At 38.5% G+C, this 12,921-nt stretch overlaps 2 protein-coding genes across 3 annotated transcripts in view; one reads left to right on the top strand and one right to left on the bottom strand.

Annotated features, from left to right (window-relative positions):
* The window catches only part of rad18 (RAD18 E3 ubiquitin protein ligase), a 285,072-nt gene extending 274,839 nt beyond the window's left edge, over window positions 1-10,233 (top strand). Inside the window, exons 13-14 of one of the 2 annotated variants that reach the window (XM_063067843.1) lie at window positions 4,730-4,854; window positions 9,411-10,233. In XM_063067843.1, the coding sequence (XP_062923913.1) occupies window positions 4,730-4,817 (88 nt within the window). In that variant the 3' untranslated portion in view covers window positions 4,818-4,854; window positions 9,411-10,233. Of the gene's footprint in view, window positions 1-4,729; window positions 4,870-9,410 lie in introns of those variants that run through there. The other variant, XM_063067842.1, reaches the window with a different exon arrangement.
* On the bottom strand, window positions 6,089-7,249 carry LOC134357169 (SCAN domain-containing protein 3-like). Its single transcript, XM_063068463.1, has one exon. It carries the CDS (start codon window positions 7,247-7,249, stop codon window positions 6,089-6,091), a length of 1,161 nt encoding a protein of 386 aa, XP_062924533.1.
* Window positions 10,234-12,921: the final 2,688 nt, after the last annotated feature.

Below are 12,921 nucleotides of genomic sequence, written 5' to 3'. Positions count from 1 at the left end.
CACTATAAACACTTACTTGACCTAATGTTATCATCGTTGGCACCATGGTTTTTACAATTGATTGGAAATTTCACTAAGCAAGCTAGATGCAAGTCATAGACTGGGCATTCAACAGTGAGTGAACTAGCATTTGATGCTCCAAGACCAATGAACAATCTGCAGGGAAACAAGTAAAAAAAAATAGAAAATATCTCCTTATACGTGGATGATCACAGTTCCAACCAGGCTTGAGAGACTTATACAAGGAAATCTACAGATGCTGGAAATTCAAGCAACACACACAAAAAATGCTGGTGAACGCAGCAGGCCAGGCAGCATCTATAGGAAGAGGTCTATCCCAGCATGTGAAGACAGACTCCGGCGGATTGAGCGGACGAGACCAATGGAAGGTCCAACGGTCAAGGCGGCGGTCTCTGCAAGCGTCGTGGAACATGTAGAGCAGGACAAGACACAGAAGACGTCCTGGTCATCCACTGCACCTAGTCCCATCTCCAGCCGTCTAGACTCTGTCTTGCCACTGGATCCAGATGGGAATTGGGAAGAGAGAGTGAGGCTGATGCTGCGCAACTCTCCCTCACTTAAATCCAAATCACGTGCTAGTCTCGACACCATCATAATGGTGTCGAGGTCCTCATCGACGTCAACGATGGACGAACAACAACATAGGAAGAGGTACAGTCGACGTTTCAGGCCAGGACCCTTCGTCAGGACTATCTGAAAGAAGAGATAGTAAGAGGTATTCCCACTTTCAAATCTCTTACTGTCGCTTCTTTCAGTTAGTCCTGACGAAGGGTCCCAGCCTGAAACGTCGACTGTACCTCTTCCTATAGATGCTGTCTGGCTTGCTGTGTTCACCAGCATTTTTTGTGTGTGTTGCTTGAGGGGCTTATGACACCTACAATAAAGAAGCCCTTATGATAGGTACTTCCAACCACCTTAAATATTCACACCTCCCATTAACAGTGCAGCATAGTTGTTGTGTGTATTGTCTCCAAATTGCTTTTGCAGTTATTCACTAAAGATACTCCAACGATTAATCCCAAACCTGTGACCTACCATATAGAAGATCCAGTGCAGAAGCTATGTGGAAGCCCCACTGTGTGCAGTTTCTCCATTTCCACACCAGGCATCTGTTGCTGATTCCAAACTCTGAACACCTACTCAACAGAACCATCTTCTCTAGAGAAGTAAATGCTGGCCATGTCAGGATCATCTAAAACCCACAATTAATTATGGAAATCATCTCTGTACTCAGGAGTGATGAAGGCTGTTGGCCTGAATCATTGACTTTGCTCCTTTCCATGGATGTTGTCTGACCTGCTGAGTTCCTCCAGAGTTGTGTGTATTACTCTCAATTTCCAACATCTGCAGAATCTCATTTTTTTGTTTTTCTAGAACATGTCCAACTGTTTATACTCCATATTCTATTGTAAAGCAAGCTAATATGAATAAGTTCAGATGAAGGGACATGACCCAAAATGTCAACTGTCCATTTCCCTCTTAAGATGCCGCTTGACCCACTAGGTTCTAGTTTGGTTTCTTGCTCCCAATTCTCACATCACAGTCTCCTGATTTAAGTAACTGTTTAGAAAACAAATAAAATTGCAAATGCTAGAATCTGAATTGCTTAAGGGTCTTGCTTGGAAATGATGTACAGTGAATCAGATACCAAACTAGCAGCCTTCATCAACTCATTTTTCAATACTGAAGGACTTCCGTGTTATTGAAGATGTGTTGCATTTAAGATAAATCTGATACATTTGATTGAAAGTAAAAGTCTGTATTGTTTTGAAGTGTAGCAAAATTTTGCCAATATCCTGGGCAATACGTTTTGTTTTAAACGTACTTATTAAAAACAAATTATCTGATCTTTATCAGTGTTTCTGCTAAAGAGTTTTGCTGTCCAAGTGTCTGTGTACATTTCTTACCATGCTACAGTGACTGAACATCAAGAGTATTTTATTACCTGCAAACTATTTTTGAAATTTCCTGAAGTCGTGAAAATCTTCTATAGAAAAGTCTTTCTTTTATCTCTAGGACAGAATTATCATTGATTAACTAAGGCGCGATCTCTTTGGGTGGATCCCAGTGATGCACTTCAAGGAGTTCCTCATGTGGCTGTCAGGTTCATTTACCAAATGAACAGTAACTACTCTTCACATTTTTTATTCATTGGGTCTCAGGTGGTTTGGATTGCTTTGGGATATGTAACATATATTCAATACCTTTTTCATCCACTTATGCTTTTCTCTCTGAAAAATGTGCCAAACTGTGAAAACGCCATGATAATTACTAACTACAGGTTTTGAGACAGGTGCCTGGAGAGTTTCCAAATCTCAGTTGCAATATTCAAATTCTAGGTCAATATTTTGACTCTACTCAATATTTCCCAGAATTAGCATTAATGAGTGCATCCTTTTTAATACAAACCTGAATGATTTAAGCTTATTTGTGGCCAAGTTTTAGGTTGCTAAAAGAATAATTGCTGGAAGATTGTGAAATTTACTTTATAAATTATGAATGAAGATTGTTAACAATAGAAGTGAAGTTATTGGGAATTTGGAAGGATTACTTCTTTATATATATTTATAGTACATTAGTTTATTTTTAAATGTAACAAGGTACAGTGAACAATTTTGTTTTGCATTCCATCCATACAGATCATTTCATCATGTTACTGCATTTGGGTAGTACAAGGGAAAACAAGAACAGTATAAAGAATAAAGTTTAAGGTACAGAGGAAGTGCAGTAACGAGATAGACTGTGAGATTAGGAGCCTATTTCACCAGGGGACCATTCAGTATTCTGGTTTAAAACAGCAGGATAGAAGATGTCCTTGAGCCTAGTGTTAATGTGATATCAGGCTTTTGTATTTTCTGCCCTATGGGAGGGAGAATAAGAGATTAAGATGTCCAAGGTGGTGGGTCTTTGTTTATGTTAACATCTTTACCCAGACAGAGGCTGTGAAGGGGAGGCAGGCTTCCATGACGTGCTCAGTTGTGTTCACAATTCTCCATGGTTCATGCATTACAGAATTGCTATTTGCCATTAGCAAACTGATAAATAAAAAGGTCTTGTTGTTAGCTCTTCTGGACTTCTTTCTGTTGAACAAATGTGTAGAAATATTGTAGAATTCAATGGCTGTAAGAACACAACGACCAGGCCACATCTGAAGTATTTTTAAATAACCAGTGAAACATTTGAGGAGTTTGATTTTAGCCATCATTTCCAACAGAAAGCAGTTAACCCACTGGCTTTACATGCCCCTCCCTAACCCTCCTCCCCTCAATCCTTCCTCCTCCAAATCTTCACTCCTCCAATCCTCGCTTTGTAAAGCCATGGGCCAAGTGTTTATTCAGTGTATTTGTGGCAGCACCTACACTTGAGACCAATTGTGGATATTTGCTTAAAGTGAAAGTAACTTTTGTTCTTTCTGAATATCAGCTGGTTTGACTACATCATTTCAAGTACTTGGAAGGAAAAGGATAAATAATAAATGAAACAGAATCATGTGAATGTGGAAAAAATGCAGCAGAGGCCACAAATACCAAATCAACCACATAATATTGTAATTGTTCCTTTGGTAAAGAATATATTTAAACTTAATCACTGTGCCCTAAATTAGCTGTATTAATTCCCAATCAGGTATTATGTTACCACTCCGCCACTCTGCATTCTCAGTCTGATTAATGTACAATCCACACCCATTGTAACTTACTAAAATTAGTTCTTCAGTAATCAATTTGGGATGTGCTTTTCTAATGAACTCTGATTATCTTATCTATGAAATTTACGTTTGAAGTTGAAGACAATATTTTTATTCACATGAAATTATTTGAAAGTTGCAAAGAGGCAAAAGTAGTCTTGTCCATGTTGATTAAAGCATTTGAAGGTTATGAATTTTCAAGGTGAAACATTTTATTCCTATTATTCTCAGCTGATTTTATGTAATTACTGCTGCAGACAAGATTGCATATTTATTGAGGGAAGCACATCATGTACTAGTGATTTTTTTTGTTCTTTCTCTTACACAATTTTAACCCCTCCCACCTCTACTCCTGAGGATTGTAGCTATTCGGACATTCTAGGTATTCATAAGTAAAAACAAAATGCTGTGAAAAAATCAGCAGATCATCCAGTGCCTGTGGAAAGAGAAAATGTCAATGTTTTAGCATTGCTACTTTTGTTAGATTTCAGATTTCCATCATCATCAGTTTTTCTTATGATTTTCATTTTCTTCTGAAAACTGCTCAGGCCTTCCCATTATAAGCCTGGACTGCAAGTGTTAGCAGTATTAAAACTACAATGTCTTTATTTCAAAATGAGTAACAAGATGCAGATTGGGAGTAGGACCCATTACTGATCATATCCTTTCCTCTGTGCTAAGTTTATTTGTGATACACTATCCCAACTGAACTCTGTTGACTTGACATAAACCAATTATAAAAATCTGACCTTGTGACATAACAATTTCCATCTAAATTTACCAAGCTTTTAGGGGAGCTCTTCTTTGTCAATGGCTTCAGAGTAGGGGGTGCACAGGAGCACAATTAGTGTGATTCTCTGTCCCACTTAATAAGAGCACATTCACTTGGCTCTCCCAGCATTGACCCACCTTCCCTTTGAGGTGATAAAATTTTGTGAGTATTTGTACTTCATCAGCCAAGCAGTTTGTATGCCACTGAGCAAAGTAAAGTATGTTATTGATTTAATTTCCTTTGTATTTCAGACAATTTTCAAATGTGAGCACAGGGAAAAGGAAGATGAGAGAACTGTTCGGGAAAAGAAGTTCTAAAGATAAACGGGCAAGGATGTGAGCACTGCATCAAGAAATGGAACACAAACTTTCATTGAGTACTGGAACCATTTGTTAACAAAGAAAACGTTGTTTTATCCTGTGTACATTAAATATTTCACAATTGTATAGATAGATACTCATCTTTAAAGGTGTGAAAATGTTATGTGCTAGACTCTTTCCCTGAAGAATGAGCCTTGCCATTTACCTGCAGTTTTAAGATAAAGATAACCCTGAGCATTCAAAATTGAGAACATTAGAAGGTGACTCAAGTGACAGGAATAGTGAGAAATTAGTATAGATGCTTCATGGTATCAATATGGCTACAACTAACAATAGCGTGTGTGTGTGTGTGTGTATGTATTACATGATTCATACATTTGATTGCTGTTGTCCACTGCCTGATACCTCTTGATATTTGCTAACAGTTCCTTTGGTACAATCTTTTTGAGCTGCAGTCCATTGTCCCCCATCTTTGTATTATTTCACTCTTTCTTCTTGCACTTTAGCTAGCTTATTATTGAGTTTAATTGAAGGAAATTTGGGAGAAAATCAAGTTTAGTCACCAGTACTACATGTGTTACTCGTGATACTCAACTTCTCAGCTTTCATTTCACAGTGGAACTGAATGCTTGGATGATATATACCTATAACTGTAGCTAATTCTGTTTGTATTCAGGGCTAGTGATGACAGGTCTATAAAGTTAAATTGACAGTATTACTCTTAAGCAAGATGAGTAGTACATACCATTTTAAAAAAACCTTAAAACTAAGGTACAAGCATACAAACTTTAAACTAGGGTTGCCTTTGAAGCACCTACACTGGTAGAATCAGAAGATTCACCAATGTTATTGATGTAAAGGTTAGTCAGATGTGTCTGCTATGAGTTTGATCCTTAATTGGTGATATGAGGTGGGATGATCGTAGTAGGGGTCAATTGGCATCTGCAATCTGTGATAATGATAGAGAACATAATTAGGTTTTAATCACTCAGCTTTAATTGCTGGTTGAATGACTTGATTTTACTGTACCGTCAAAAGAAAGTTGAAAGGTTACGTGGAGGAAAATAAAGGACTGACAGGGAATTTAAGTACAGTGATTCTCAACCATTTTTTGGCCACGGCCCCCTTAGGAGCTCTTCTCAGGTTCCAGGGCCTTCCTTTCAAACAGGGATACAACACGAACAGATAGACAGAAAATCATTTATTATTGAACACCAAGAAAACCTGAACATTCCGACATACTGGACAGAACTTAAAAAAAAAGACTATGAGATTAAACATCTATCAGGCCTAATGCAATCCTTGAGGTTGGTGCTTTTCTGCAAGTTTCATGATATCGGGCTCCAAATTAGACAATGACAGTCGGAGGTCACCTCTTGTTGCGATTTCAATTCTGTTCCTGGATTTTGTCAAGAAAACTACCTTGCAGAATCCGCTGTCAACCAAATATGTTGAGGGAAAGGCAATAAAAAAACTTTGGGCTTTTTCCCACAGTGTTGTAAATTTATTCGGCAGATCACTCTTGATCCAAAAATCTTTTTGAAACTGACTGAACTGATGACGTGCAGTTATATCACTCTGAAGATCAATCAAACTCTCTTGAATTTCTGCCTCAACTTGGGTGAGTTGTGCTTCAAATGGATTCAGAATCCAATCCGGGATACCGAGGTTTAACAGGTCATTAAATCTTTCTTGCATATCCTTGTGTATCTGCTTGAGACGTTTCACATAAACGGTAAGGTCATCGTCTTTCAGTGCCTCTGCGATCATCTTCAGGTTTGGAAATTGTAAAAATTCCTGACGTCCCATATTGTGGCAATAGTCTTCGAGATTCTTAAGGAAAGAAACAATGTCTTCCTTACAATCTACAAGGTTACTGTTTTTGCCCTGTAAGGTCTTGTTTAACAAATTAAGTTTCTGAAAGATATCTGCCAGATAAAATATGTCTGCCTTAGCATCAACGAGTCTTTCTCCATGCTCTTTATCAGACATGAAGGAAACTTTGGTGTCCCAGAGTGTAACAAAACGTTGAAGACAGTTTCCCTTGGAAAGCCACCTCACCTCGGTATGCAGCAGCAGCGTCTGGAAGTCTTCATCATTTTCTTCACACAGCTGCCGGAAAAGACGATCCTGAAGTGCATGGGATTTGATGAAGTTTACAGCCTTTATGACAACTGAAAACGAAAGATTGAGATGTCCTCCTAAGTTTTTAGCTACTAGGTGCTCCCTGTGAATGACACAATGAATAGTAAAGATAGAAGGTATAATTCTTTTTAGATGAGCGATGAATCCTCTGTATCGATCAACCACAGAAGTGGCACCATCAGTTGCACAAGCAATTATATTCTCTATTGGAATATTGTTCTCGCTTAAGTAACTTCTGACTTCTTCAAAAATAGACAGTCCCTTAGTATCCGTTTCAATCCTCATGGCAAACAACATCTCCTCCATCAGTTCGTTTCTGTTCCAGAATCTCACATAAGCCATGAGAAGAGTGTCGTTATCTTTTTTTTTAATATAATTTTTATTAAGTTTTCAAAGTGAATACATGGAAAGATAATATCTACCCTCCCCCCCATATATACTCCTACCTAAAAAAGAAAAGAAAGAAAAAAAAAAGAACGTTGTTATCTTGTAAAGTAGTTTTGTCTGATTGTAATGAGAATTTCTTGGATTGTAATGAACTGACCAATCCCTCTTCAATGTCCCGTGCCATCTCATCGATTGTTCTGGCAACAGTAGAATAATTACTCAAAGGAATTGCCTGGATTGTTTCTTAGGCACTCAAATTCATGACGTCAGATATTATGGACACTGAAGGCAGGATAAACGGCTCGCCAATGTTGTGAGCATTTCTAGTTTTAGCAATTAATTTACTAATTTTGTATGATGCAACAACACCTTTCTCTAATTTCTGTGAAGTTTGAGTAAACATTTATTTCGGCATTGCCTTTCTCTCAAAATTATCTCAGAGGTTTTTGAAGAAATCTAAGTGTTTATCCTTCTTCTCTGGATGTGAGGTATCCAAATGTTTTTTTCAATTTGCTTGGCCTCATGCTTTCATTTGACAATGTAGTCATGCAGTTCAAACACATGGGCAAAGATGGGTTTTGTGGAGATGCACTGAAACCATACAATAAGTATTCCACTGAATACTGTCGACACTTTTCTTTCGCCAAGGAACTCATGTGTAGAATTATTTCTGAAAATAATAAGCACGCAAAATACAGATACATTACTGACAAAAAATGCTGTCACCTGGAGCCAGGGGGTTTTTTTTCGGTGACTTCATATGCAGTAAAAATCACTTTTCACAACCTACCTGAACATATAATATATCCAAACACATATACTTTAAAGTTACTAGGCTAAAAAAGGCCTAGCAAGACACGCTGATCTTCGGAGAATAAAGTATGGTGATAATGGATGCGAAAACCCTTGACTGAATACGTTCACCCGATGCAGTCTGATTCGCGACTGACTCTGAAGTGAGGCTGTGTGGGAGGAGCTTAAGCAATGAATTTACCAGGTGCGCCAAATTCAAATGGTGTGTTGGAAAGATATTATAAATAGGAGGGAAACTATGGACTCCAATGAAGGTTGCTGCTTGGGTATTTCATTGGCTCAGTTACCAGGGCCCCCATAAACCCTTGGGGCTCCCCTTCTCACGGTTTTCAATTGGTGCCCCCTTCAAATGTGCCAGGGCACCCAAGGTGGCCATATGGCCCCTGTTGAAAATGGCTGTTTAAGTACATAAATGGCACAGGAGGTTCAGAAGCAGCTACAGGTTACTCTGCGAAGTTGTATTGTTTTCCTAGTGAAACAATAGCCACTGATCTCAAGGGATCCATTTGGTTAGCCAGTCTATTATTGGATAATGTTTTGGGTTGCAACTAGATAGATAGCTTTAGCCATTATTATTCAACTGATTCAAACTTTATGGTAAATGAGAACATCAAAAAAAAACAAATTGATAGATTACCTTACAAAGGATTTTTACTTTAAAATTGTTTACCTCTTAAAGATATAGCATATTTAATATATACACTCTATTTGTGGTTAAGCTTAGGTCAGTTAACATTGTAGTCAATGTAAAAAGTTAGATGACACTTTCTTTCTCTGAAAGCATTTTTTTTGCTATGTTCATACTTCAAATGGGTATGAAATACCCTTTGAGAGCTAACAGTGAGATCTCTTTTCCCCCTCCCCCCCACCTCCTAACCTTTCTGTACATAAAGCTGAGGGTTTTTGCTTGAGTACTAGATCAAAATAAATTAATCTGAACCTTAAAATACTTGGTAATTTCTTAGTAAATGTATAAAGAGCTATCTTAGCATTTTTACAGGCATTTGCTTGAAGTTAGGCCATGATGGCATACTTCAAATATTTCTATGATTTAGACATTAAATGGATTATTTTTTAGGAAAAAATATTTAGCAGTAGGGAAGAAAGGAAAGAAAGTATTCTGTAGATCAAGAGTGTGTTTGCTATAGTTTGTAGAGAATGTAAATAAATTGTTTGCTGAATAATTTGTCAGTTGTTTGCATACCACATTCTGCGAGTGTACTAAGTATCTCTATACTTAATTATATAAGTATAATTACATGTGCAGATGTGCAGAATTAGAAGAAAAGAGAAGAAAATGGAAAGAGGGGCAGCAACAACCAAAGCCCGATCTGTCATCTGGAACTACCTGTCCTGAATGCAGAAGAACTTTCAAAGCCAAGATTGGACTCATAAGCCACTTGAGAGCCCATAACTAGATCAACAGAACAAAGACCATTATCCTTGACCTCAAGGGATATAGCCAGGGCTATATAACTGTTGTTAAGACAGCTCTCCCATTTTTCTACTGCACTATTGTAATGCTTGTTAATATGACGTATGACAATGAGTCCTGATGAAGAGTCTCAGCCTGAAACATTGACTATTTATTCCCCTCCTGTAGATGCTACCTGATTTGATGAGCTGTTTGTGTGTCTTGCTCAAAATTCCAAGGATGTTCAGAATCTTTTGTAAAAATTACATAGTTTGAGTTTGTGAATATATCACTTTCTTTGTTCCTTTTTATTAAGCTGGGATTGGGGTGGGAGAGGAATAGTCAGGGCATGTTTGAATGTGCTTACCATCACCTTTGTGGTGTTAGGTCTCCTTAATTTTAAAAGATAATGAATCTTTTTGGTTGCTTTATAAAGAGTAAGATGTTTGGGATTATTTCAAGTTCCTGGATGTACTGACAGTCCTGTAACATCTATTCTAGGACAATCTTACTACAAGAATTTCAAAAATAAGTTTGTTGTAACAAAGTCTATTTATCTATCAGTCTCTATAAGCAGCAGCAAACACAACCCATAAAATAGAGGGTCCCTTTTTAAAAGGTGACGTGGATGATGGGAATTTACCCAGTTATCTCCAATAAAACTGAGACTTATGGTATCATGGATTGTAACCCATGTTATCAATAAACTATCATTCAAATATCTATTATCAATATCTCCTGTGCAATATTCTTCTGAAGTTTATGCTGCTTGCGTTTAGGGCAGCGAAGAAGATCCTCCATCTCTGATTGTAAGAAGGATTCTTCATTGCTGTTTTCATAACATTTTTTTTTGAGCAGTCAGGGTTGTTAGCCCTGAACGAAACCCCTGAACCTGGAGGACTGGTGGACCACTCTTAGTCTGGTCTCTAGCCTTTGACCTGTTTGGCATGGGTGACCCTACCTAGAGCCAAAGCACAAGGCCATGACTCCTGCCAACATATCTCTCTGGGTTATTGAGGCATGCATGTCTCCAAACCCTATGACAAGGTAGAGGTCATCTTGGAGGATAGTTCTTTACATGCATGAATAATCAATTGGCCTTTGAACATTTTTTCAAAGGGCCTAGGATTATAAGAATATCAGTCTGATTTGAAAAATGTGTAGGTTTCCATTTCTCTGTAATACAGGACAGTATTTATGTAAACTTCAATTGATACTTACATGGCCATTAGACTGTAAGCTGTCGGAGCAGAATTAGGCCATTTGACCCATTAAGTCATCTCTGCCATTTCATCATGGCTGATCTACTTTCCCTCTCAGCTGCAATCTGCCTTCTCCCCTATTCTGACTAATCAAGAATCTATCAACCTCTGCTTTAAATATCCCCAATGACTTGACCTCCACAGCTGCCTGCGGCAACAAATTCTTATGATTTGCCACTCTCTGGCTAAAGAAATTCCTCCTCATTGCTGTTCTAAATGGACACCCCTCTATTCTGAGGCTGTATACTCTGGACTTATACTTCCCCACCATAGGAAACAGCCTCTCCACATCCATTCTATCGAGGTCTTTCAACATTTGATAGGTTTCAATGAGCTCACCCTTCATTCTTCTGAACTTGAGATTTCATTTCAATTGAATGGCTGTGGTGAATCCTGCCAACAGGAAGAACAGTGGGCAGATTTTGCATCTTCCTTAATGCTGTTCAATCAATTAATCCTCATGTCATTCAATATAATTATTACTGACAATGCTTGGTAATGATTGTTAAACTTGGTTGGCAGCCAAACCAGCAATGAAACAAAATCAAAAGCATGTTAGTTAATTTGCAATTCCTGCTTCTACTGGTTCAGTGATTCAATTTTGTTTCTTTGTTCTACAGTGAATGCCTGCAAAAAATTGAATCTCAGAGAGTACATGGTAATATATATGTAATTTGATAATTAATTTGCTTTGAACCTCAAAAGTAAATGAGCAAAGTTCAAAGTAAAATTATTATCAGAGTATATACATGTCACCGCATTCAACCCTCAGATTCCTTTTCTTGCAAGCGTATTTAGCAAATCTGTAGAATAGTAACTGTAAACAGGATCAATGACCAACAAACTGTGCAAACGCAAATATAAATAAACAGCAATAAATACCAAGCTTGAAGTAACAAGATAAAAGGGTCCTTAAAGTGAGACCATCAGTTGTGGGAATAGCAGAATTAGAAAGAGTTTAGTTATCCCCTTTTGTTCAAGAACCTGGTGGTGCAAGTCCTGAGGCACTTGTACCTTCGACCTGATGGCAGCAGCGAGAAAAGGTCATGGCTTGGGTAATGAGGATCTTTGATGACAGATGCTGCTTCTCTACGGCAGCGTTTCATGTAGATGTGCTCAATGGTTGGGAGGGCTTCACACATGATATGCTGGGCCGAATCCACTACCTTCTGTAGGATTTTCCGCTCAGGCATTGGCGCTCCCATACGAGGACGTAATGCAGCCAGTCAGCACATTTTGCGCCACATATCTATAGAAGTTTGCCAAGGTTTTTGATGACATGTCAAATCTCTGCAGACTCCTGAGGAAGTAGAGGTGCTGTTGTGCTTTCTTTGTAATTATATTTATATGATAGATCCAGACTAGGTCCTCTGAGATAGTGACACCCAGGAATTAAAAGTTACTGACCCTCTCCACCTCTGATCCTCCGATGAGTACTGGTTCATGGACTTCTGGTTTCCCTCTCCCGAAGTCTACAAGATCATTGTTCAGGATTTGACAGAATACATTAGTTTGTAAAATGAAAACATCAGTATCCCAATCCATTGTCAGAGCTTCACGTAACTGCATTTGCCAATGGATTAAGCAAGTAAAATATTATTAGGCTTAGCCTCCAACCTGATGGCATGAACATTGACTTCTCAAACTTCCGCTAATGCCCCACCTCCCCCTCGTACCCATTCCGTTATTTATTTATTTATTTATTTATTTATTTATATGCACACATTCTTTTTCTCTCTTTCCTTTTTCTCCCTCTGTCCTTCTCAGTATACCCCTTGCCCATCCTCTGGGTTTCCCCACTCCTCCTTTTCTTTCTCCCTAGGCCTCCTGTCCCATGATCCTCTCATATCCCTTCTGCCAATCAACTGTCCAGCTCTTGGCTCCATCCCTCCTCCTGCTGTCTTCTTCTATCATTTTGGAACTCCCCCTCCCCCTCCCACTTTCAAATCTCTTACTATCTCTTCTTTCAGTTAGTGCTGACGAAGGGTCTCGGCCCGAAACGTCGACTGTACCTCTTCCTAGAGATGCTGCCTGGCCTGCTGCGTTCACCAGCAGCTTTTATGTGTGTTGCTTGAAATTGCAGCACTGGGAACTAATATTTC

Source organism: Mobula hypostoma, chromosome 15, assembly GCF_963921235.1.
Source record: "Mobula hypostoma chromosome 15, sMobHyp1.1, whole genome shotgun sequence".
In the NCBI taxonomy this organism is placed as follows: Eukaryota; Metazoa; Chordata; class Chondrichthyes; order Myliobatiformes; family Myliobatidae; genus Mobula; species Mobula hypostoma.
This window is presented reverse-complemented; position numbering and strand designations above follow the sequence as displayed.

Excerpts from the sequence above, each read along its gene's own strand:
- LOC134357169 (XM_063068463.1), bottom strand. The coding sequence starts at position 7,249 with ATGGAGGAGATGTTGTTTGCCATGAGGATTGAAACGGATACTAAGGGA.